At 39.2% G+C, this 26,830-nt stretch overlaps 1 protein-coding gene across 5 annotated transcripts in view; it reads right to left on the minus strand.

Annotated features, from left to right (window-relative positions):
- The window catches only part of LOC111866421 (metastasis-associated protein MTA3), a 267,249-nt gene that overhangs the window by 53,438 nt on the left and 186,981 nt on the right, over positions 1–26,830 (minus strand). For all 5 annotated transcript variants that reach the window (XM_023855357.2, XM_023855355.2, XM_023855356.2 and 2 more), the window contains exons 6-12: positions 17,670–17,787; positions 13,970–14,172; positions 7,117–7,305; positions 4,652–4,785; positions 4,430–4,533; positions 2,283–2,399; positions 408–458 (exon numbers count right to left, since the gene is read on the minus strand). In XM_023855357.2, the coding sequence (XP_023711125.1) occupies positions 408–458; positions 2,283–2,399; positions 4,430–4,533; positions 4,652–4,785; positions 7,117–7,305; positions 13,970–14,172; positions 17,670–17,787 (916 nt within the window). The remainder of the gene's footprint in view (positions 1–407; positions 459–2,282; positions 2,400–4,429; positions 4,534–4,651; positions 4,786–7,116; positions 7,306–13,969; positions 14,173–17,669; positions 17,788–26,830) is intronic.

Genomic DNA, 26,830 nt, shown 5'->3' on the forward strand with positions numbered 1-26,830 from the left:
GTGATGGACCAGGATGAACCAAATAAAATTTATCCCCACATCTATCACTAACCAACACAACAAACATGATGGACACTATACAAGTACATAAAAAGCCACTTGGGACCAAAGACAATTATGATTCTTCTTAGATTAAATGGAGGCACATTACTTAGTAACAGCATAAATATGCACACTTCAATTCTGTGAACTCATGCATTTTGAAGAAACTGAAATTTATATAAAAATGATTTTCTCATTTGGATGTACTTTAATTTTAATAAACCATTATAGAAACATGTTAACCACATTTTGGAAAGAAACCAGCAGGAATGAAACAGGGACAGACAAGAGCAGGACAGGTGAAAGAGCCTAATCCATAATGGGAATGCAGGAAGTGTACAAGACAAAGAAAAAGAATGACATACCATCATCCGACATGCTCCCAGACTTCTTTTTGCTGTCAGCATCATTCTCTCCTGGAAAAAAGGGGGCTGACAGTCATTATGTTACAGCCAGAAGTAATGCTACCTATACTGGGTACAGCACATATGAACACTGGACCTTCAGATGTGTATATATTTGCGACTTTTTATGACCAATTAAATAAATGTTCCACCACAGTTACATCAACTATCAATGACTTTTCATCAATATAAATTACAGTACACTTCCATGAAAATGTACTAAAAGATGGTGGTTCTTTAAATGATAACTAGCATTCAGAGTTAATCAATCAACTGATCAGCAATAATGTCCATGCTGTCATACCACATTTCTTTACTGAAAGCCACATGTCCCACTCAAGTCACTGTGTTCTAACAACATAAATTCTGAAAAATATCTCCAGCTTCCTGTTCTCTCTCTCTCAGGTTCAAATATTCTCCTCTGTTCTCAAACATTCTGGTTCTGTGTTCTTTCTTACAGTAATGAGACCACGTTTCCCACCCTCATAAAAAAGCAGGCACAGTTATATTGTATTCACTACATTCATTAATGCAACCCATCTCTTACACAAGGAATTTCATAAAAAATTAAATACTGTATTAGTAATCTTGACAAAACTCTGAATGATGCATAGTTCTCATGAAAAATGCAACTAAAATTAAACATGTTACACTGTAACATGGCACAAGGAAATTTAATTAAACATGTTACACAGTAACATGGCACAAGGAAATTTAATCACATTTTCTGCAAAACTTATGCTTCCATCAAAATGTTATGAATGGACACTTTCACATCAATGTGAATCATGTGGTGAACTCCACTAATGTAAAAATCCATGCCATGCTTCTACATCACACTTAATTTCAATCATAACTTTTACAAAAACTATGTGTAGGGTAAAATTTTATCAGAGGAAATATTCATCCGAGTGTAACATTCATGGAGAAACTGGGTGACAGATTATACAGCCGTAATATCCATACTACGCTGTCACACAATATTTTCTGCCAAAATTATGCACTGGCCTAAATTTTATCACAGGTATTTCCAGCTCAATGTTCATAAGGAATTGTGTGGAGGAGTCTGTAGCCATGAATACCCATGCCATGTTGCCATATCATACTCACTGTCACTGCCTCAATCTAACATGTAAATTATATTCTGAAAAACAGTGTTTGCATATGGAATGCACCACAACTTTCAGACATGATATTTTGAGTAAAACAGCATGTAAATTAGGAGAATAATTATGGTAGGTCTGCATATTTTAATATTTAGGCTTTTATAAAAAGAACAGGAAAATAAAAGATCCTAAAGCGAATGGTCATAAGTATTCCCTAAACCGAACCTATTCTCAGCTTCCTTTAGAGCAGAATTTTGAAGTGTTACTGTCCTTCCCAAGGAGGACACATGGTAGCGTAGTTGGTTGGGGCACTATGCTACAAGTTGGAAGGTCACGGGTTGAAGTCCTGATGAGGTTATTGGATTTTTTTTTCAATTGACCTAATTCTTCCAGCCGCACTATGGCCCTGGGGTTGGCTCAGCCTCTAACAGAAATGAGTACCAGAAATTAATTAATTTTCCTGGGGAGTAAAGAGCGCCCGGCACATAAGGCTGACACAACCTTACTGCCATCTTTGAGCCAACTGTCTAGATAATGTGGGACCCTCATCTCACAACCCTATGGGCCTTCACAGCCTATTACAGGGATAGCTTTAGTTTTGTTTTTTACTGTCCTTCCTAAATATTGGCAGTTTACAGAAATGAGAGTAACTGTACTTACCCAAGACACTTCTTAGGTAAGTTACATGCTCAACTTTCAGGCTATATAATACAGATTTGTAATTTCTTACCTATTCTTGAAGGTACTTTGAGTCCACCATACTTCTTCCAATACAGCCAACAACTGTGGCAAAGTTTGCACTGCATATGTGATGGTCCCCACGCATACCATTGACTGGAGATTGTTACTATGAACAGAAAAGACAAATATTAATGAATTCCATCTTCTGGGCTACCATGTTGTGTAATCCAATGAAAGTTAATCAACACATTGAGGCATGAATCTGGCAGTAAGATCTGTTTCTTGCTTCGCTTATTCTTTGACCCTGAAGGTGGAAGTGATATGCTCCACTGTTATGTCAATTGAGTTTCAACAGACTACATGGGAATATATTCCAGATGGCAGAACTCTTCAGAGCCACCTCTGTGAGAACCTCATACCTAACATTCTCAATGACAAAACTGAAGGACAAGCTAAAATAATTATCTCAGAAACAAGATACATGTTTTATACGAGGCATGTGCAAGTTTAAATTACCATTTCTTCTCTGTCATAGCAACAAGGCAACAAAAATCATCTGTGCTGTATTGCTGGGTTGGAACTGCTGCTGCTATTATACATTTCTTCTTGATCACAGTTCTCCGAACTATGAAACCAGGTATTCTGAATATAAACATATACTTGCTTTCTAGTTGATACACTACTTATATAATATTTCTGCTTTCAATTTTGTAACAGTTTACAATAGTTGCTTCACTGGTGGAAGAAAACTTCTGATAACCTAAATGTAATTAAGGAATGATATGACATACGGTCTCTCAGAATGAAGCTTCTACTTGCGATAAAAGCATACAATACACAATGAAGACCCATACACATAATTTGCATACAATAATTACACTAGGAGTGGGATGGTGAATTAGGGAAAGGAGTAAAGCCTCCTGTTTCAAAGGGACATTTCATTATTGTCCATGTTCACAATAATATATGAACTTAATCATACTTAAACTTATACAGAGACTGCTGGTTGAACTGAAATCACTTGACTCTAATAAACTGTTTCTTTTACATGTGGAAAGCATGGTTTCATAATGAACGATTTGCTGTAATTTAAATCAGGTTTAAAAAGTGGAGTTACCATGAGAACATGAAACACACCAATTACTGGAAATGGTTACAAGAGAATTTGAAACCAAGTTCAGTTGTTATTGTTGACAATGTGTCATACCGCATCACTACAAGAACCATCATACAACTGGCAACCAAAGAGCTAAATTGCTGTCCTCGGATAAGCGCAGTAATCAAGACCACCCCAATGTGACAAGGGTAAAGTCATATAACCTGATAAGAATTCTCAAAGCACAATATGTGATTTAGGCTCCCAGCGGTCTGCTTGCCAAACATGGACATATACCACCGCCCCAATTTAAATACCAAAGAACAAATATATCATACTGTTAAAAACTTAGATGGCTGCAGAAAAATGTGATATTTAAAGTGAGACATGTTCAGCAACTGGTGCAGGAAACTTCTGCAGTTGTGAGAAATGAAGAGTGAGCTGCCATCTTGCAGACATGTTAAAACTGTGGAAGAATACACAGACAGACAGAATGAGATAGGCAACATCATGAAAAAATCAATATCAAGCACAATGATGATGACACACGAGTCATAAAGCACTTGTTCTGGCTTGAATCATTTGATACAAACTTCAAGAAAGAGTCTTATCGCATTTATTTTCCTAACGCGCTTCGTACTGATATGAATTCACTAAAATGGTTGTAACAGAATGGGAAAGAGGAAGGCAGCAGAAATGTCTCCATGTACTTCTCAGAAGTGTGAAGAACCGGGAGGATTATTATGAAAACTTTGGTGATGTTTCTCTTCTGTTTGTGACTCATTCCCAGGTGCATTTTATTGCAGCTGAGCTAGATTACCCACTGTGCATAGAACCTTGTGGCAAGCAATTATTTTTCTTGGTGCACACTGTTGAGTATTTCAGCTGACCAACAGCTGAAAGGTTGTCAGCCTCTGACATACACAATGAGTGCAACTGGTTGCAGAGGTTCTGTAAGGTAGTAAAACTGGTATTGGCACAAAATTTCAACAACTTATACGGTTACCATTTTAAAACTAGATAAACTAAGGAACTACTGTTCCATGCTGCAATTAGAAAAACGTTTTTCACCTTAATAATAATATCTATATCTTACTCACCACTACATGATTCACAAGCTTTGCCACCAACGGGAGGCTCTCCGTTGCTGTTCCCATTCACAACACTTTTGTTGTTATTTATTACTGCTGGGTTTGGTTTATTACTAAGGAAAAAGTAACAGTATGATCATTAAAACTGTAATACATCCTTATGGAAGCCAATATAATTAACATATCTGAAATTACAACAAATGAAGTATGTACGATCAGCTGTGTACTTACTAATTAGGAATGTAGACCTGCTTTAATTTAGATTCTGCTTCAACGGCTTTCACTCTCTTTTGCTGGACATATCTATCGGTCGTTTTCCACATATAATAATACTCTATTATATTCTTCAGTGTCTTCCATGGAAGCTGTAAATGAATGAAACTGATATAATGTATTATAGTACAGCGTATTTTGAAAATGGTATAATCTCTTGATAATTCACTGCAATATTTGTTATACCCTTATGAAAGACTGAACCACAAAAATCACATAGCACTGTACAGCAATACGGCCAGTCTTTACACAAATGGCAGACAGAGAACTGAAGAGAGTTATGTACACAGGTATTCTTGAGACAACATAAACTAGGTGACTACGTTTAAATGGTTCTCTGAAGGTCTCTGAGAATAGCTGATTCATGACATAAATATGATGGACACTGTCAACTGCCTTGAGGTATGATATACATAGCTTTCTGGGAACTGGCTGATTAGCATATTAGCATAGAATTCACAGGGATCCAGATTCACTTTTGAAATGTCACTGCTAATCTTGAAGAAAAATTAAGTGAAAATCTGTCAGTGTGACAACCATTCACTTGAAGGTGGATCCACTGTGTATCAAATCAGGCATGCACAAATTTTCTATAAACCTACATGCCACTTTCAAAAGTCATGGGCCAGAATAGAAAACAAAACACTGTGGATGAGAATTCTGACTCTGTTAACAAAAGACCAACAGAGAGAACCACACAGGTTTATACATACTAGCCAGCTGTTTCATTCTTGTGGAAAAAGCAGTGCACCATCACTATAAAACACAGGAAAACATAAATTTTCTTTTTCCATTCCTAGGATTCATGGATGTACAACTGAGAGAGACACAGGGAAAGAATATTTAAGGAAGGAGGGAAGGAAATGAGAGAATGAATAGGACAGAGGAATGGAAGAACAGGGATAAGGAAAATATCTTGATGTGAAGGAAGGCGGGGAAGTAATCATTATGGAACAAACAAATAAAGGCAATGGGAAAGCAATAAGAGGAAACGGAGAAGATAGGTTGTACGAAAGGTACAGCACCCAGAATTTGCAAAGGTGTCGTGCCTTAGACAATGGAGAACGCCACACATAATAGTGGTAAAATGGCTGAAATTTACCCCAGCTGTCTCCAAACTAACAAGGTGGTTTCTTACAATTGTTTATTACTTAAAGGACTTTTGATTTTGGGTGGATAAAATACTTTGTTACAGTCATACTTCTGTCACAAACATACACAGTCAAATACAAAATTTTTACCATAGGCATTGCATAAGATATTGAAAGACAAATTATAGAAAAATACTGATCACAAGAGAGATTTTATTTATGTACAGGCTATGATGGAACATCTTACTCGTACATGTACATCTGCGCACGGCACCATACCAGCAGTGTTCTAGACTCGAAGAAACTTAAAATAATAATAAAGCATCTGCCTCCACCACTTGCTTCTTCTATAATTTTGCTCATTCTACAATTTCCTATGATTTGGGAGAGACTCTGAGGAGTCATTAACAAATTAAATTTTTTTGCCATCATGAAAGTGTGACAACAAGTCAATACATTACAGTTCATGATTCAAGCTGTTACTGTCAGCATTGGTCGCGCCATAGCTCAAGTGGTTAGTCGCTGGCTTCCCACCGCGGCGGCCTGGGTTCGATCCCGGGTCTGGTCAAGTGGGATTTGTGGTGGACAAAGTGGCGCTGGGGCAGGTTTTCTCAGAGTACTTCGGTTTCCCCTGCCAATCTTCATTCCACCAATTGATCCACAATCAGCTCACCTAACATCTGGGGCTGGTACAATAGGCCAGAAGTGGCCGCAGTACGAGGGACTTAGTCCCACCCCACTAGCAATAAAAAAAATACTGTCAGCATTTCATCCACCATCAATGGAATCTTTAGAGGTCACTATACTTTCTTGTTTTTTCATACTGCAACTTCAAAAATGGGATAATGCAAACTGAAAAATGTCATGTTTTCTATGAGCATATTTGAAGAAATAAATATTCTATCACTTTCAAAGAAATGGCCAATACTTATGGGAGGAATGGCAGAACAAGATCTAACTGATATAACCTCTCAAAAAGAATAGGAATAATCAGCAGTACAAGTACAAACACACTGGAATTATAACTGTGCTTTTACAGAACAAAACAATCCCTTTTCTGTTTTTGGAGTGACAATGCCTACGATAACATTACTGGAAAACCACCTGAATTTATGGTATCATGACTAAATGAATACTTTTCACTAGCATTTGTACATGCCTGCTATTTAAGTTTCAATGTATTACTGTTTATATAATAATAAATTCGACTTTACATCTACTACTATTTTTGTGATGGGCATGCCTTCAGTGGCATTCTAGGAAGTCAACAGAAAGAATGGATTTGCTTGGTTCTTGCAATTCATTCAACCACATAAAAAACACTTTACTCACAAAGTCTTGTCGAATATCATTGAAATCTTTTCCATATTTTTCAAGCGCTTCCTCAAAAAGATTTGCCTCAGAGGCCGACCACTCTTCCATCTCATCACGACAGAGGACAGGACCTGTTGAGGGAACTAGTGAGCTGATAGCATCAGCCATATTGTACGAGTGCTTGTGGAGAGTGTCCATTGCGTGGAACTATAAATATAAAATACACAATTTAAGTCCGTTAAACTATCAGTAAAATAAAAATTTACTTGGATAAAGACCACATACTTCTGTTCTATGTTGTACACAGCCTATACAATATAAATAAAGATAATAAGTACAAAGCACGCTTCAAAACTGCAGACACTTCACAAGTTGGAAGTGCTAACGGTTGCAGCAGTGCCAAATGAATCTTTACTTTCTGGGGGTATTTTATATTATACATGTATACAGAGTATATGGGAAAACAAACAAGTAAAGTGATTGAAAGGTCCCTTCCACATTATCTTCAGTTACAGCAGAAACAAATTGTTTTTGAACAGCTTGGAAAAAGGCAACAACTTTACTCTGATCATTAAAATGTACATGAAGCTGCAAAAATACCTTTGCAATGCTTTTGCAATGGGTGACATAGAAGACAGGAAATTATGATGTGTACCAAGACAAGAAAACAATATTCAATATATAAGAAAGATATACAGTGTTCCACATGTCTGCTCTGTCATTACATGACAACATCTATGAGATGTCAGTGTGGCATGTGCAGACAATTATTCCTGAATTTCATTCAGTTCAAAGCTCAATATAAAACTCAGAAGGATAAAAATGTTGTCACAGTACCAACGCATACAAGAAAAGATGTCTACTGCTTAAATGAATTAAGATGACATTTAATTTTAGCAGCTGTTATTAATAACAGAATTTAATTTGTCCACAATACACAGACCAACTGGCTCTACAGCCATTCATGGGCCTTCGCCTCCTGCACCAACAACCTCCAAGCACTTCTGTCCATCGCAGTGGATCTCCAATCTTTAACTTTCAGTATCCTAAGGTCTTCTCTGACAGCAAACCACCTAAATTTGGTCTACCTCTTACTGTTTTAGTATAGATCTTCTCATATAAGACTTTCCGTGGCATTCTGTTAACATCCATTCTTTCCCCATCTCCCCGCCAGTCAAATCTTCTTGCCTTTATAAATCTAACAATATCTTCTTCAAAATCTCATCTGTTTCTTCATTGTTTCTAATTATCCACTGGTCTTGTTTTATGGGTCCATATATTTTCCTAATAACTTTTCTTTCAAATCTTCTTAAATTATTTTCATTCTTTTTCTTTAACACCCACATCTCACTGCTAATGTCACTACAGGATATATTAATGTTTTATATATTTTCATTTCCTTATTCCTATTTATATCCTTAGATTTTACTAACTGTAGGTTGGCATAATATGCCTTATTGCCAGATTGTATTCTTTCTTGTATGGTGTGTTATACTATTTTTCTCATCTGTTACTGCACTTAGACATTAAAACTTCTGTGCCATTTCAAATTCTTTGTCTCCAATATGTAACTCCCTCTCTCTTATATTTGCATGATTAGTTGTATTAAGATGTATGTACTTTGTTTCTGTTATGTTTGTAAAAAGGCCAAGCTGATTTGCTTCCTTTTCCAAAGTCACATATACTCTCTGCAATTCATTTTTCGTTCTGGTCATAATTATTACACCATCAGCATATGCACAAATTTGACTGAGTACTGTGAATATATCACCTCTTTTGTCTACCTTTTTGATTGTGGTCCGCAATACTGCGTTAAATAATGTGGTTGACAGACCATCGTCCTGCTTAACATTCCTATACTACCTCAACTTTCTCTAGTCTCATTTCCTAACTTCACCTTAGCATATGTTTCATGTAGTGTCATCATTGTTAAGTTAATGAGTTTTGTTGGTATTCCCATTTCATGCATAGCTTGTGTTAATTTATTCCTTCTTACACTATCAAATGCTTTCTTATAGTCAATAAATAGTATGTGTAAATCTATCCCATACCCATGAAATTTCTCTATTGTTTGACGCATCACAAATATTTGATACATTGTACTTCCACCTTTGTGAAACCCATATTGGTTTGTCTTTGCAATCTGCATTATCCTTGTATCTATCAAACTTGTTACAATTTTGTATGTGCTCTTAAGTAAAGTTATATACCTCTGTAATTATTGCAGTCAGATTTGTCTCCTTTTTCATTAATGGGGAAAATTAAACCTGTTCTATGTGTTTTAATACATATGAATACAGTGTAAACATAAAAGCATTTGGTTTTTCTCAATTAACTAACTGAAAACAGAAGTCTATTTCACAAAAATAACACCATACTGTGACTTTGGAAGTGTGAAGTGGACTCTCATAAATTTCCTTGGGGTTTGTGGCTGACCAATACCGAAAATTTTGCTTGTTAACAAACCCTGACAAATGGAAATGAGCTTCATCGCTCATCAGTAAGTTGTTAACGACATCTTGGTTTTGCTTAATTAACTGCAAAATAGTCTGGCAGAAATCAACTCTGTTTTCATAGTCGTGTTTGTGTAGTGCATGAGTAATTTGAATTTCATAAAGTAAGAAGTGGAGATCTTTGTGTAAAATCCATCAAATGCTGGCTTTGGACAGCCCGAGTGATGTAGCGTGGCGACGCACAGACCAGCATGGACTTCGTTCAATGGCTTCTCTCACTGCCACCACATTCTCAGGTGTACTTGTTGTTTTTATGCTACCACCTTCCCTCTTAAGTGTAGAACAGTAGCCTCAAAAGTTCTGAACCCAGGTCTTGATGGCATGGGCAGATGGAACAGCATGACTGCGATGAATACCAAACTTTCTTCAAAATTCACGCTGAGCAATGACGACACTGTCACCGTTTTTGTAAAATGCTTCCACAGCAAAAGCATGTTGTGCTCCAGTCCATGGCTCCATTGCAACTAAACGCTTTGAAATAGGCTGCTGGGTGGCAGAATTGGCATCCTCCCCACTCCAACCAATCCAGGAAAAAACACCGCTGCCAAATGGCCCGATTCATTGACGCACCCTGTATAATTCTTCTTTAAGTTCTAAACCAGCATGAATAAACATTTCTGGTATTATATTATCTCCTCCAGGGGATCTATTTCGTTTCTGTTTCCTAATTATCTGGTCTATTTCTTCTGATGTTGGTGCCTTCACAAGTTCATCTCTGTTACTATACGTTCTGCTTTCGACATCTTCTATCCTTTCACAGTCTTTCATAGCTCTTCATCTTCATTACCACCTTCCTCCTTTTTACCCAGCTGTTCTTGGAAATATTCTCCCCACTTTGTTTTGACTTCTATTGGGTTTGCCACTATAATTCCATCTTTATCTCAGCATCCAATTGTCTGTGGCTGATATCCTTTATCTTTTTAACTGCCATGTACAGCTTACTCATTTCATATTGTTTACTGAGCTCATCAATCTCATTAAATTTAGATCTCACCCATTTTCTCTTTTTGTCTCTGCAGATATTGCCTTTTCCTCATCTGGGTGTATTTCTCCCTGTTCTTTCTTGTGTCTCTTTGTGGAGGTTTTGTCTACTTTCATTTTTCTTTTCTTTTATTACTTCTTTACACACATCATCAAACCATTCATTTTGTCTTTTATTTGTATTATTTCCTATAATTATATTTGCATCAGTAGTTATTGCTGCTTCTATCCTCTTCAATTCTCAGTTTATTGAAGAGTTTCTTGGCTATACAATGCTCTTGTTTCCATTTATTTACTGCAGCTTTCTTTCATATTTTTACATAATTTTTCCCTGATTTCAGTCTTAAGTAAAAATGATAGCCACAATTACATTCTGGACATTACCTAACATCTATCACGGATGACGCATGTCTTGTATCTACTAGTACATGATCTATTTGATTTACGGTTACGTTATCTGGCGCTTTCCATATTCCCAAATGTACCAATTTATGTGGAAAACGGGTACTCTTAATTTTTAGTTTATTTCTTGTGGCAAAATAACCCAACATTTGTCCATTTTCATTACTTGTATCATGTACAGTGCATTTTCCTGCTGCACCTTTCATATCATCTTCTACTCCTATTAAAGTTACCAGTGATAACCTTAAGATCATATTTGGGCACTAATTTGAAGGCTCTAACCAGGTTATCCCAGAATTCATCTTCTATTGCTTCATCTTTATCACCTGTGGGAGTGCATACTGATAAGATGGTGATAATTTTTAATTTCCCTGCTATTCTTATTTTGCTTATCCATTAGTTTATCATTTCAAATTGTAGTATTCTATTCCTCACAGTTTGGTTTAGAATAATAAATCCTGTTCCTGCTTGCCGTTTTCTCAGCCGTACTTCCGTAATAAAAAGCATAGTCCTTTTTATTTATTTTCCTTATACCTTGTCATCTTATTTCTTGTAGAGCAGCAATATCTATTCTATATTTAGAGGGCCAGGGGTTTTCCTGTCAGGGACCCATACCCCTAGCCCCCGTAGGCCCCATTATATTGATTTCTGATCACACTGAGCAATTCTCAGCCCCAGTTTCTTCTCTTACCATGAAAAGTGAGGAAGAAATGTCATTCAGTTGGAACCCAAAAATCTTCTCCGTGTAACATAAAATTAAAGAAGTATTTCCTGTTCTTATATTCTGTTGCTGAAGCACCTGAGAAATAAGTTATCTTAATTGAACAAGAATGAAGGGAACTGATTATTTCTGAAAGAGATAAACAGCAACAGTGTCATGTGAAAGACAGAAATTATTAAGGTGGTAACACTCTACATAAGATTCTCAGAAACAAATTGCAAAGGGGTATAATTTGGTTGGGCATTATGCCAATGAAATCCCTCTGGCCCATTTTGTAATGTGAAGGCATAATTTCCAGCAAAATCACACAGCACAATGATACCTCATTACAAGCCACATTACTATTTATTCAAATACACTATTAGTTGAACTGCAACTATAGAGTGTAACTGTAGTACTGCTAGCTTTGCAATTAATCACTCAGCTTCACAGTGTCGATATACCTGCGGAAAGTCAATGCTTCAAGGTTACACATTTAGCAGCATTCTCATCCAGCAAATGTTGCAGTTATCTAATCCAGGACATTCTGGACACTGTGTGGGGGGGGGGGGACAACACTGTCCAGAGGATGTCACATTATGATTGCCAAGGAGTGATTTTATGTAGACAACTCAGTACTTTCATCTGTCTTCAACTCTGCCAGAGTGCATCCTTCAAGAGAAAATCTGACACTGTGATAAGCAGTACACACGTAAAGATGTTACGAGTTCCATTTTCTCCAGCTACCACACAGTATTAAGTCACAAATATATAAATTCTGAGGATCCAACACAGAAGATTTCACTCACATAAGCATACTCTGACAGACTGTTTAATAAAGTTCTTTTACAGTTCTTTCATACACCCAGTTGTAACTGGCAGAACTATGTTGACACTCATTACAACATGACTTCTCAACAGTCTTCTTCCAGGCTTTATATCTGGTGATGTCAGAATTCTATATTCCTATTGTAGCTCTTCAGCTGCATGTATCATACAGATGGAGGCACCTGGGAATTCTTCTGCTTTACTGCTACCCCACTCCTGTAACACTGACACTTCTGCTTGCTGTCTGCTGAAATTTTTCTTTGAATTACGGTAACTCTATGGAATCAGAACTTACTCGCAGAGCTGACATTCCTTAATCTGATTAAATTTTGAAGATCTCTTTCTTAGACCACTTCCAATTCAGCCACTTTTGTAGTAGAGGAGTTTGTGCTTCCTGATCTTTCCATTCTGACTGGTGATACACCAACCCTCTGAAGGCTCTCATTTAATGACTCCACTGCCACTACTAAGATCATCCCAAACAATTATCATCATCCATGAACAAATATTTCTTAGGTCATTTCTACAAGCAGTATCCTTCTTCTTTAAAAGGACTACACAACCATGCAGGCACTAAGCTACAAGCTGGAAGGTCACGGGTTCAAGTCCCGATGAGATCAGTGGATTTTTTCAACTGACTTAATCCTTCCGGCCGCACTACTGCCCTGGGGTCGACTCAGCCTCTAACAGAAGTGAGTACCAGGAATTAATTAAATAATTTTCCTGGGGAGTAAAGTGCGGCCAGCATGTAAGACTGACAACGTTACTGCCATCTTTGAGCCGATTGTCTATATAATATGCGACCCTCAACGTCTCACAACCCTATGGGCCTTCATGACCTGTCACAGGGATGGCTTTACTTACTTACTTACTTTCTTACTTACTTACTTACTTACTTTACACCACTAGGTTGGTACAAATTTCTTTGAATTTCCCATAAAATTCTTAACCACAACTATGAGAAGTAGTGATGTGCACAATCAATGTGCAAGGGATTCACTGTTATAACTACAGCACATAACACTGATACAAATATTTGAATGATACTGATGACTGCAGAAAGATGAATCACACACTGAAAACTGAGAACAGGAAACAAATGTTGTGCGGTGGATTCAGGGAGGAAGACCTGAGAGTCTCCAATGCCACGATTCCATTACAACAGATACCACCACTGTCTCAGGATGCCATATGACTTATGCTCAACTACAACATTATCAACCAAATACACAATTCTTTTTGAAAAAAGAATTACATTTTGTGAAAAACTGAAGGTCACAGGTTACATGAGGTGGCAGTGAAACCAAAACTACTCCATCTTAATGTGAGTCATATATGTGTGAAGGCAGCATTCCACCATCTTTCAGACAAGCCCTATATGAGCTCAGAGAGAGTGAGCACTTAAAAAGCACAATTTACTTTACCATTTTATTCTCATTTTACTGACCAATGTAATGTCTCGTGATGCAGCTGCAGCGCTCATGTGAAGACTCGGTTGCTTCACAGAGCTTGAGCAGTCCAGAGCACGAGCAAACGTTCCCACTGATCTGGAGATAACTAGAAATTGGTCAATTTGCCTATCAGTGAGGTGATGTGATGGTGTCCAGACCAATGTTTCCAAGTCCTCAAGATTTCGATTATCAGAATCATCTGAAATACAAAATGCATATACACATATTTATACACACACACAAGAGGTAAAATATGTCATAGTATGTTTAGAAAACAGTTATCATAATGAGGTGATTAGAAGTTCTGGACTGGTGTGCAAATCATTAAAGTTGACTGGAACCAATTGCAATCCAGGCTTCAGTAGACCTGAGAATGGGGAATACTGTCATAAAGGGAAACACTAAACATTATAAATGACTTTATTATATTGTTTGGACTTCATCAATTTGCAACATGATACTACTCTTTTCAGATGGCCTTAATGTGGAGTTTCATAGTTCATATTTAATTCCTGTTTTATTACTCTTCTTGGCATTGACTGCTACAAAAGAGTCAAGCTTGAAAACACCTTGGTTGACTTTAAGGAGAACTGCATGTAAGTAGACTATGCAAGAGTTAGCATGTATCCTACTGTTTCTGGGTATCATGCAACAGGAACACACAAGAATGGTTAATGTGTAGGGGAAATACACACCATAACTATGTTCTTCTAAAACTTATTAACTTGCAGGATTCAAGTTACAGATAAAACAGTAGTGTATAATTTGATGTTCCTAACGCAAACTGTTGATATGTCCTTAAGAATCAGAGTTCACAATTCTGACAAAGTTCAAGAAAATCTAAATAACCATCTCCAAGATAGATTTTGATGTGAAGGTTCAAAATCTTGGGCACCTCCATCACAAGACCTTCTGCCAAATATTTACTTATGGGACTGCATAGAACAAGTATTAGAATCAATTACATGCATTATATGAAATGAAGCATCAGTCACAGTTCACTTTGTAACTCCAAATGTGTGGCAAGAAGTACTGAGGGAGTAAATGTCATATTTATGAGATCTGAGGTTTCGTGGCAGTGAAATTTAAGATTATGATCATTTGTGCTATAATATCACACAGTTTCACTGGCAGCGTCCAACATTTTGGAACAACCAGCTGCCTCCATTTTCATATTAATACTGTAACATGTAGTAGCGTTACTACGCAATGATCGCAAGAAGGAACATACGTTGTTTGTTAAACACATTCTTGCAGAAACGACGTTCTCAGCTATCACTTGGCAACCACCCATAACGACTAAAAAGAGGGACTGATGGCGGCAGTGTTTTCTGTTGGGTCTGCCCCAAGGCTATCAAGGGGGACCCAAAAATAACCGGAACCGACCTGTTGCGCGCGCATGCTTTGTAGTTACGAGTTGTGCTCCTAGGTGGTGTTAGCTGGGGGTCTCCCGCGACTGTTAGCGAGCTGGCGTCAGTCTGAGTTAAGTGGTTTGTCTGTGGTGCTCTGTTGTGTGCGTTCCTGTTTCAACCCTTTGGCGATTAGTGAGATGGCTGACCAGAAGGAACAAAGAGTGTGCGTGAAATTTTGCTTGATGAAGATCGTCGAAAGACCATTGACCAACTTTCTGAGGAAACGAACATCTCATGGAGCACGGTCCAGCGAATTTTAACTGAAGGTTTGCACATGAGACGGGTGTCTGCAAAATTTGTTCCTTGCTTGCTCGGAGATGACCAAAGAGAAAACCGCGTGAATGTTTTCCGCGACTTGAAGAGTGAAGTGCAGAACAATCCAGAATTTCACGCACACTCTTTGTTCCTTCTGGTCAGCCATCTCACTAATCGCCAAAGGGTTGAAACAGGAACGCACACAACAGAGCACCACAGACAAACCACTTAACTCAGACTGACGCCAGCTCACTAACAGTCGCGGGAGACCCCCAGCTAACACCACCTAGGAGCACAACTCGTAACTACAAAGCATGCACGCGCAACAGGTCGGTTCCTGTTATTTTTGGCCCCCCCCCCTCATATATAGACTGGACCCCAGGCCAGCTGAGTGCAGTTCAGTTGAGTGAAGTGAAATGAAGCAGCTGGCTGGTGAGTGTAGTCAGCTGAGGGTTGGCAGTTCAGTTGTGCTCTGCAAGGGAGGCTGAGAAAAGATGGTGCTACAGTTGAGCTGAGAGCTGACAAGAATTCAGTTGTGGGACAGCAATAACATGAGCGTGGGAAGCTGAAGAATCTCCACTGTTAGAAGCTGTTGGATACACAGCAGACTGGAGAAAGACTTGGCGGGTGCTATGGTGATTTGTAAAGTGGGGAGATTTTCAATAGTGTTGTAATTGCTTGTAATTACCCTATGAGGGAACCACTCAGGATGCGCAGCCTTAAAGAGGGAGCGGCAGGAGCAGTTGGCGGGTAAACACAGTGAAAAACTGAGCCAAGGGAAGGATGGTGAAACCAACCACACACATCAAAAGCACAGCCCTGGGAAAAGAAATGGTGGTATGCCTGTATGCCATTCAGGAGGAACAGACTTAAAGAGGGAGCAATGTTAATGTATAGTACTGTTACCAAAAAATGATCCTGAGAAAGAACATGCATTGCTTGGCAATGACTCGGTAAACACATTTCCACAGAAAGGATATTCTTAGCTATCATTAGGCAATCACCCCTAACAACAACAGAAAGGGTGTTTGAGGTGGTGTTTTCTGTTGGGTCTGCCCCAGGCTATATGGTGTTGGCCCCAGGCCAGCTGAGTGAAGGGAAGTGAGGTAGTTGGTTGCTGAGTGACTGACTGACTAAGTTGAGGGTTGGCAGTTCAGTTGAGCTCTGCAAGAGGCTGAGAACAGATGGCAATCCAGTTTAGTTGAGAGTTTATAAGAGCTCAGTTGCAGATTATTCACCTGACAGTAAAGACATGAGGGCAGAAAGCTGAAGAATCTCCACTGCTAGAAGTTGTTGTTGGAAGTGGCTGTTAAAGACAGAGCAGGCCAGATAAAGGCTTAGCAGGTGCTATGGTGACTTGTAAGGTGTGGAGATTGGTGATAGTGCTGTAATTACTTGTAGTTCCAAGTGGAATGTACAAGTGTGTCAATAAATCCAATATCCAGTCCATACTCCATATACAGACACACTCCTAAAATATGTGACACTATGCTGTTTATGCTACATTCATTAACTATTACAAACATGCAGACCCTGAAATCAGACATGCTGAATTGTATCCCACTAACCAATAAAAAGCATGAAAGGTGTCAAAAACTCAACATCTCAGATTCAGTTAAGTGCCCTGCATTATGGTATATAATTACAACTGCAGCAGGAAACAATCTCTCTGTCTCTTCTTGTTATATCCTTCAAGCAGATAATTTCATAAGAATGTTTCTAGTACAAAATCCACAGATGCTCATCCAAATGAGACGTTTTACTCATACAAACCACAATGTGCCTTTTCAAGCTACACTTACTTTTTTTGTAAAAACAGGATCACACAAATGGGTTTTGTACCAAACTCTACCAAACTTGTAAATTAATGAATGAGCTCTGCTGGTCACAGTTCTAACATTCTCACATGCATACAATGTATCTTAATATACCTGGAACCAAAACAAAGGAGAAAAAGACACACAACCTGCAAGAAAGTACTTAGCACTGTAATGGTATCAAGTAACTTGAAGTCAGCTTAAAGACCAACCTTCTTTCAACACAGATGGTGGATCAGCTTGATATCTGCTGCCAACTCGAATTTCCCCCTTGTCCGCTAAGAGAGTTTTATGTGTTGGGTCAAACACCAAACAGTAGAAAAAGGTATCCTAATAAAAACAAAAAAAAAAAGTATCACTTGACAGAATTCAGTCACATAAAAGACAATTTTGTATCATATTCCTATACTCTCTTTTTAATGCCATTTGCCTTTCTTCATAATACTCAGATCCTGCAGAAAACATCAGATACATTTTACCTATGTAGGGAAAACTAATCACACATTTTATGAGGGCAAACCACCAAACCACCTAAATTCAACATTTTTATCACTCAGCAGTAGTGAGCAGGCTCTTATCACTGATACTAAATATATTAATAAGAAATACTGGAATTTGAACTAATCCTCTGGAACCATTCTCTCTGGAAACCAACAGTAGTACTTACAAAAGAATGAAAAGCAGACAGAACACCTCCATGTAAAGCTGGTGAATGTAAAATGAACAATGAGGGTTGTGAGGAGAGGAGCAGAAATCCATACTACCCCAACCTACACGGTTATTCAAAAAGAATGAACCAATCTTATTATGCAATATTTTATTAAAGGAAAGTAATACAAAACTCCCGCCAAGTCACAAGTATTCTACTCACAATCAACTTTTATTTCCTGTCTTACAAGTGTTCAATGTAGCCACCACCTGCAGCATGGGCAACATCAATATGATAAGAGAATTCCTCCCAGGCGCGTATTAGCATAGCACTGAGTTAATCGCTGTTGTTATTTGATGTTTAAGGTCATCGAGGTTGGTGGGTAGCGGTGGAACCTAAACGTGATCTTTTACATATCCCCACAAGAAGAAATCACACACGGTGAGGTCTGGGGATCTTGCAGGCCAAGCACAAAGAGCAAGGCCTTTGGCACCCTTCTGACCAATCCAACGCTGGGGCACTTTTTCATTTAAGAAAGCTCGGACCATCAGGTGCCAATGGGACGGTGCTACATCTTGTTGAAAAATGAAGTCATGCGAATCTGCTTGCAGTGAAGTGAAGAGTCAGTTTTGGAGCATATCAACATAGGTTTGTCCTGTAACCGTGTTACCTTCAAAGAAAAGGGACCATAAACCTTGTCCTGAGACACAGCACANCCTTTGGCACCCTTCTGACCAATCCAACGCTGGGGCACTTTTTCATTTAAGAAAGCTCGGACCATCAGGTGCCAATGGGACGGTGCTACATCTTGTTGAAAAATGAAGTCATGCGAATCTGCTTGCAGTGAAGTGAAGAGTCAGTTTTGGAGCATATCAACATAGGTTTGTCCTGTAACCGTGTTACCTTCAAAGAAAAGGGACCATAAACCTTGTCCTGAGACACAGCACAGAAGACGTTCACCTTAGGGGAATCTCTTTTGTGCTCAACTGTTTCATGTGGGTGCTCTGTTCCCCAAATATGCACACTGTCACGACTGACTGTGCCGCTCAAGTGAAAAGCTGCTTCATCACTAAAAATTAAACGTGAAATGAGGGTTTCGTCTTTCATCATCTCCAGCATCGAATCACAAAATTCCATCCGTTTCCTTTTGTCGTCATTGGTAAGTGCCTGAACGAGCTGCAGTCTGTATGGTTTCAAATGTAGACGTACTGTTAGCACATGCCAGACAGTGGATTGAGGGATCGCAAGCTCAAGGCTAGCTCGATTTGTTGACTTCCGCAAGCTCCTCTCAAATGCAGCACAGATTCTCACCACTTGTTCCTCCAAGACTCGTGGTCATCCTGGACTTTTTCCTTCACACAGACACCCACTCTCTTGAAACTGTCGAAACCACCGTTGAATGTTCTTAGGACAGGGCAGATTAATGCCCAATCGCTTTCAAAAAGCATGCTGCACCGTGACAACCGAATTTGTTTTCGCGAACTTGAGAACACAGAACGCCTTTTGCTGAGGACTTGCCATTTCGATGGTAAACGAACAACTGAATGTTGCCGGAAGAACAACGGGACTTCAGCACCCCTGTGGCAGCCATTCATGACTTAGATAACTCCTCTTTAAAATGGTCACTGACTCATTCCATGACGATGCTTGAGAACTGAAGCAATGCGTCATGAAATCGGTTCATTCTTTTTGAATAAACCTGTATTTTATCTAAGAACCATTTGTGTATTGTTTTAATTACCATGTAACCCGAATATCTAGTTTTGTTCAATACAAAGTGGTTCAAATATGACCAGGACTGATGTGTGTAAACAAGCCGCACTGCGCAGCAGTTTGGGTTAAAACCTGTTCGGTCCTGTCTGGAAGTTGCTAGATTGATGAGCGAACAGAAGGTACCGCAGAGCGTGGAACAACACATTGTGATCAAATTCCTCTTTGGAGAAAATGTCCCGTCTGCTGAAATTCACCAGATTCCAACAACAGTATGGGGAAGAGTCTCTCACAGACCCATGTGTGTGAGTGGTGTAAGTGCTTCAGAGAGGGCAGAGAGTGCTTGGAGAATGAACCGCATGATCATCGGCCACAAACATCCGTCACCAAGCCAAACGCTGATCGTACAGACGCACTTATTCGTGAGAATAGGTGCATCACTATCAAGGAACTTGGAGCAATGCTGTCCATCAGTGTTGGTAGTGTAGAAGACATCGTAAAATACCACTGTACTATCGCAAGGTGAATGCACAGTGGGTACTGCGCACTTTGACATACGTGAACAAAATGGTGCGCATGCAAGCTGCCAGTCCTCTCCTACAGCAGTTCAAAGACAAAGGTGATGACTTTTTTGAAGTCTATAGTGACCACGGATGAAACGTGGGTGCACTACTTCATTCCTGAGTCCCAGCAGTCATCACACGAGTGGCAGCATACCAGTTCTCCCAAATCCAAGAGAGTGCGAGCCGTTCAGCAGGAAAAGTGATGGCAACATTCTTCTGGGACTGGCAGGGGTTATCCATGTAGACTTTCCGACAGATGCCAGAACAGTCAATGCAGCTTATTACTCAGACCTCCTGGCAACAGTCATGAAGGAAAAGTTCCGATCCAAGTGGAAGACGAGCGGAAAGCGGGTAGTCTTCCTTCAAGACAATGCACGCCCCCATACAGCCAAGACAACAATGGAAACCCTCCAGATATTGAAATGGAACCTTCTGACACATCAGCCGCACAGTGCCAATTGGTCCCAAGTGATTTCTACCTGTTCGGAAGGTTCAAATCAGACTTGCTAGGCATGCGGGTTGTGGAAGACGTCATTCAGACTGTTCGGGAGTGGAGACGCTGCCAACCACAAGCCTTTTTTGAAAAGGGGGTCAGGATGCTTCCAAAACATTGTAAAAAATGTGTCGACTCCGGAGGGGAGTACGTTGAAGACTGACATGTGCAAGTAAGTGTTTGGCTATTATGGTTTTAAAAAAATCAGTCCCGGTCATATTTGAACCACCTTGTACATACTGACAAAGGGTATCAGCTGATGAATTGCGTGTCTTGATATAGCTTTTCCTGTGAAGCAATAAACACACTATAGTTCATTTCTTGCTTTCAAAGTGGCATTTCCAATCTAAGAAAGCTTCAAAATGACAATTATAAGCTAAGTGCATAATAATAACAACATTTAGATCATGATTATTTTATTGTGTAATGGAATTTTCTTTCATAGCCCTTATTTTCACTTCATTAAACCTAATGGTTCCATGGAAGACCACCTGGGAAATACTGTTCTAGACAATCTCCTTATTGGTGTCCATTAGACCTTTTGCATTTTTCTGCCATTTAAGTTATTCTCCAACAAAATAAAACATCAGTATAGACCAGAAGTTCATGTGTCCCACTCAATTTCAGACCTTCCTGATGGCATATTCTGAAGCAAAGTTGAAATCAATGGTGATAAACATCTCCTTGTTTCAGGTCATTCTCAATATGAAACACAACCAGCAAATATTTATCCATATGGACTTCGATGAAGGAGCCATTTAAGTGTGTTTTAATTAGCCTAATTAGTTTCAGGGGTATGCCAAACTCAACAAGAATACTGTAAAATACTTACTTCCTAACTGAATCATGAGACTTCTGGAAGTCCACAAATAGATGATGCACTGCCTCACTGTACTCTAATTTTTTCTACAGTATCGACTACCCCCGACCAAATGATTAGCAGCTGATTAAATCCAAGTCATCACTGTCGATCCCCAATAATTCTGTATATGAAGTCAACTTTCAAAGAAGAATTTGGATAAAATTTTATTATGAAATTGATAATAATGACATCCTTGACAATAACTAAGTCAGTTGTATCACCCTCTTACAAATACAAGGTCCGTATAAAAAGTATCGGGAAAAGTTCCGGGAAAATAGATTTATTTCAGGTATTGCTACAATGCCTCAAAATTCTTCAAAATACATCCCTTGTGCATCGATACACTCTTGCCAACGGCGTTGCCACGACACGAAGGCTCCCTGGTAGGCGGTTTCCGGAAGGTCCTTAAGGGTCCGCGTGCAAGCCTCTTTGACGGCACTCAGGGTCCCATGATGGTGCCCTTTGAGGGAGGATTTCACTTTCGGGAACAGGAAAAAGTCTGCTGGTGCCAAGTCGGGACTGTTGGGGGGTTGGGGTCTTCCTCAACGCGTTGCAGAAGGCCTTCGCAAGCAGCCACTCGTCTCTGCTCTTGGTCGTCCGTCAAGACCTTCGGGACGAGTTTCGCGCAGACCTTTCGCATCGCCAAATCTTCAGTGATAATGGTATGCACCGTCATCTTATCAATGCCAACACGATCTGCAATCATGCGCACACTTAATCTACGGTCTGAAGTGAGTACATCACGCACACGTTGCACGTTGTCGTCGGTTCTTGACGTCGACGGCCGTCCACCGCGGGGCTCATCCTCAACACTCTGTCGGCCAATTTTGAAGATTTTGTGCCACTTAAAAACTGCAGTTTGTAACATGCTTTCATCCTTGGACACTTGGCGAATCATGCCCAACGTCTCCGTACCCGATTTCCCCAGTCCAACACAAAACTTGATGGCGTACCTCTGTTCAATCGTTCGCTGCATTCTGCGCTTGCACCAACTCACTCAACAGGGGTCCACTGAAAACACAGCCTGGCCTCGACGAACGCGCTGAGGCGAATGGCACTTGGCGAGTGTTAAAGGTTAGACCCCCACTACCATGCCTGCGCGGTGCGAGCGTGCTGCAGTGTACAGTCACGTAAGGGAAAGATTTTCCCGATACTTTTTATACGGACCTTGTACACTCCTTCCACTTCTGAGGAAATTCTTTCTTATGAGCCGATCCCTTTGGCTCATTGGTTGTGGTGCCCTCTCCAAGTGGCGGCAGCCGCGGGTCACACAATTTTTCCCTATCTTTCCTACTACCTATCCTTATTCCGTGGCGTATTCTACGTCATCACTCCGCTATCCTTTCTGATTCGGCTGAGGCACCCGGTCTCTTCTGCCTGGAGAGTCATCGTGTACGGACGTCTCGCTCCGTAACTAAATTCTGTTTGGGTCGGCGCCATGAAAGATTCGGTTTGGTAGCTAAACTCCAGGCAGGAGGGCCCATCTCGAGGTAATGCACATAATACTAGCGTACTGAGTATTGTTCTTGCAGGAATTGTGTAAGCTGAGAATGTATATATAGGTTTTGTCTGTATTGTGTGTGCAGGCGATTTCAGAGATGGTATTATGCTAGGGTGAAGTTTGTAATTAAGTATGCCTTATATGTCGCTTGTGGCGGAGACAGCCTGTGCGAGTTGTGATAGGATATCTTGTGGCTGATTATGCCGATTAATTCTAGTGTTTTCTTTTGGCACAAATTACTGGTCATATATTAAATGTTATTTGACTTTCTTGTTTACTGCTTGCTTTTTTTTCTTTTGAGTAATGGACAACAGAAGACCCGTTCCCCAGCTGGTGGGGTGGGGGCTCACTTATTCCAAACAGAATTACGAAGTTTACTGTCCTAGAATGTCATGTTTTATCTCCTGCTTGAATCAGCTTTGCTAAAATTTGAGCAACACCTGGCAAACTATACTTTTCCAACATTTAACAGAAATTTCAGCCACAAAAAGGAACATGCTCAGGTACTAATGGTTCAGATGTATTTCACTCTGCATGTACTTTCAACAGCTGAGGGGAGTAATTCTTCCATTTATTCAAAATGCTGTGGCAATCTGCAAGTAGATCACCATTCTCATCCACTACAAAGTTAGCTCCATGTTAGTAACCCTTTCTGAACTAATTTATGCCTCTAATGAAGTTTGTAATGTTCTTGTTCTTACTGCATTTTGCTAGTTCATTATTTTTGTCTTTCAGGTAGTCTTCCTTTTTGTTCCTGAAATGTACTGGCTTCATGTCTCACCCTGTTTAGATTTGGTCCTGCAACCATTCCAATTTGGCTCGTTCCATTTGACGTAATAGTTCACCAAACCACAGCAGATGCTGCTTGATTGTAAGGAGCTAAAATGCTTGTATTCTCTCAGAACAACTTCCAAGCCCCCTTCATGTTACAGGATTAACTCAGTTTTCCAAATATGTGAACCCATGACTATATTTTTCTATCTCACACCTACTGGTTCAATGGCATCTTATCCCATCTGACCTCCTGTACTCTCACGAAACTTAAACTTATATTTTGCCAAGTGTCTTGCAACTGGTGTCAATGAAGCTGCTTACGTTCGTAAGTCCATTTTCCATTGTTAGGTAAATCCAAAGAATCCATCCAAGTCTGAGGTCAGTGTATCATTTCATAACAAGCCAGTTTTTATGGTAATGGGTTAACCCAACACTTAACTTCCTAACCAGAGAAACACCCTCTGTCAGCTGTCCATGACCACTTATTCAGTACATCCGCAGCTAATCTACATATCTGGAGGCCATTTCCTCCATCTGCAACATAGGGATCTACCATGCCATGATGACGTGGGGTCTACTTAATACAGTGATCTGTTCAAACCTTTCCTTCAAAATTATTCTAAAGCCTATTGTTGAGGAATGTGGTAAGTTCAACAGGACGAAAATTCCAAACTTCTCGTAAGCGCTTCACATACAAAATTACACAAAAAGCTAACAGAACAGTACAAAAGTAACAAGGTGTGACTTTAAGGGTGTGGAAAGGGCTGCTCCATAACTCAAGTGGTCAGTCGCTGGCTTTCCACCGCGACGGCCCAGGTTCGATCCCGGGTCTGGTCTAGTGGGATTTGTGGTGGACAAAGTGGAGGTGGGCCAGATTTTCTCCAAGTACTTCGGTTTCCCCTGCCAATCTTCAATCCACCAAATGCTCCACAATCACCCTCACCTATCATCTGGGGCTGGTATAATAGGCTAAAAGTGGCCGCAGTACAAGGGACTTAGTCCCACCCCACTAGCAATAAAAAAAATAAGGGTATAGTATGCTAGTAAGACATTCTACTTCTTTCACTTCATGTACAGAATTCCTAAAAAGGGATCACTGATGATGATGATGACAACAATGTGGTTGATTCTGTACTCCAGCATCCCGTTGCAATTGTTCACATTAGCGTCCATTTGTCTATATCCATCTACATTGCAACACTTGTTTTACACTTCAATATATTCTTTAACACTTAACACTGTGTGATCAATATTAGTTTTATTTTGATCATATATTATCAGTATGTCATCAACATATCTAAAATATGCAATTATTTGGTGCTTTATTAGAATGGAATATATTTGTGTGTGCTCCATATGTTGTATGCATGTTTCTGCCAGTATTGATGATGTTGGTGCTTCCATTGCTAGTCCGTCTGTTTGTTTCTTTGTAATATTCTTGGTCAAATTGGAAATAATTTTGATCAATTATTATCATGACTTCTTTTTGTATATTCGTTTCATTTCCTAGATTTTCTAGTGTTTTATTTATCATGTTTTTAATACCCATTTTCGGTATGTTTGTATACATATTCTCTATATCAAATGAACAAACTTTCATATTCTTGTTGAGCACGATGTCTTTTAGGTCTGTCATTAGCTGTATAGAATTATGAACATTATATGTATTTGGTAATTGTAAGTAGTCGTTTAATGTTTTTGCTAGTTGTTTTGCCAATTTGTAAGCAGGGGCATTTTTCCAGTTGATTATAGGTCTAATATGTGTGTTTTGTTTATGTAGTTTTATTGTAGCATGTAAGTTCGGGGCTATGGGATTCATGTTTGTGTATCTCCATCTGTGTCCTTTTGGTATGATGTTATTACAATGTTTTAGTGTTTGTTTTATGATTTTCTGGTATTGTTGAGTTGGATCGTTTTTTATCTTTTGAAACTGGCTATCTTGTATGAAACTTTTTACTTTATGTTTGTATTCATCTTGTGTTAATATCACTAGTATTTTCCCTTTGTCTGCTTTAGTCTGATTAAGACCCAAAATGCAGAAAATACAAACAATAATGTCAATTATACTAGAGCAGAAAACTGCACAAACATACAATTCACACATGGAGAAATACAATTATTAAATAAAGGTTTGAAATACAACTTACACCAAAAGAATAAAACTGGATCGAAACATTAGCGCTTGAAGCTGAAACAGCAATAAGTAACCTTCATATAACAGAACAAAATTACTATAGGCATGCCATAGCAAAAAAGATAAAAGATCATCATCATCAGTAATCTGTCAAGACGACAGGTCCACAGTCTCTTCCAAAACAATTCCTCCACTTAATGCGATCTAGAGCTTTCTCCTTCAAATGACAGTATCCTCTTCTGTCCCCAAGGTCATCCAGCATCTTCTTACGTCTTCTTCTTCGTCTTCTTGTCACTTCTATCCGCCCCTCTATCTTTCCTTCGATAACTTCTTTTAGAAGGCAGTTTCTGCGTAAAACATGACCAATCCAATTAGCCTTCCGTTTTCTTATTTCGTGTAGGATATTCCTCTGCTCACTGACTCTAATTAACACTTCTTCATTTCTCACATAATCAGCCCAACTGATCTTCTCCATCCTTCTCCAACACCACATTTCGAAACTTTCCAGATGTTTCTGATCTACTGCCCTAAGTGTCCATGTTTCAGCCCCATACAGAGCTATGCTCCAAATGTAGCATTTCACTAGTTCCTTCCTCAAATTTAAGTCCAAGATAAAAGATATTAATAAGAATAACAACACAAACAATAAAAAGAATACAGATGAATGGAAACAAATAATGAACATAA

The sequence above is a fragment of the Cryptotermes secundus genome, unplaced genomic scaffold, assembly GCF_002891405.2.
Source record: "Cryptotermes secundus unplaced genomic scaffold, Csec_1.0 scaffold193, whole genome shotgun sequence".
Lineage (NCBI taxonomy): Eukaryota > Metazoa > Arthropoda > Insecta > Blattodea > Kalotermitidae > Cryptotermes > Cryptotermes secundus.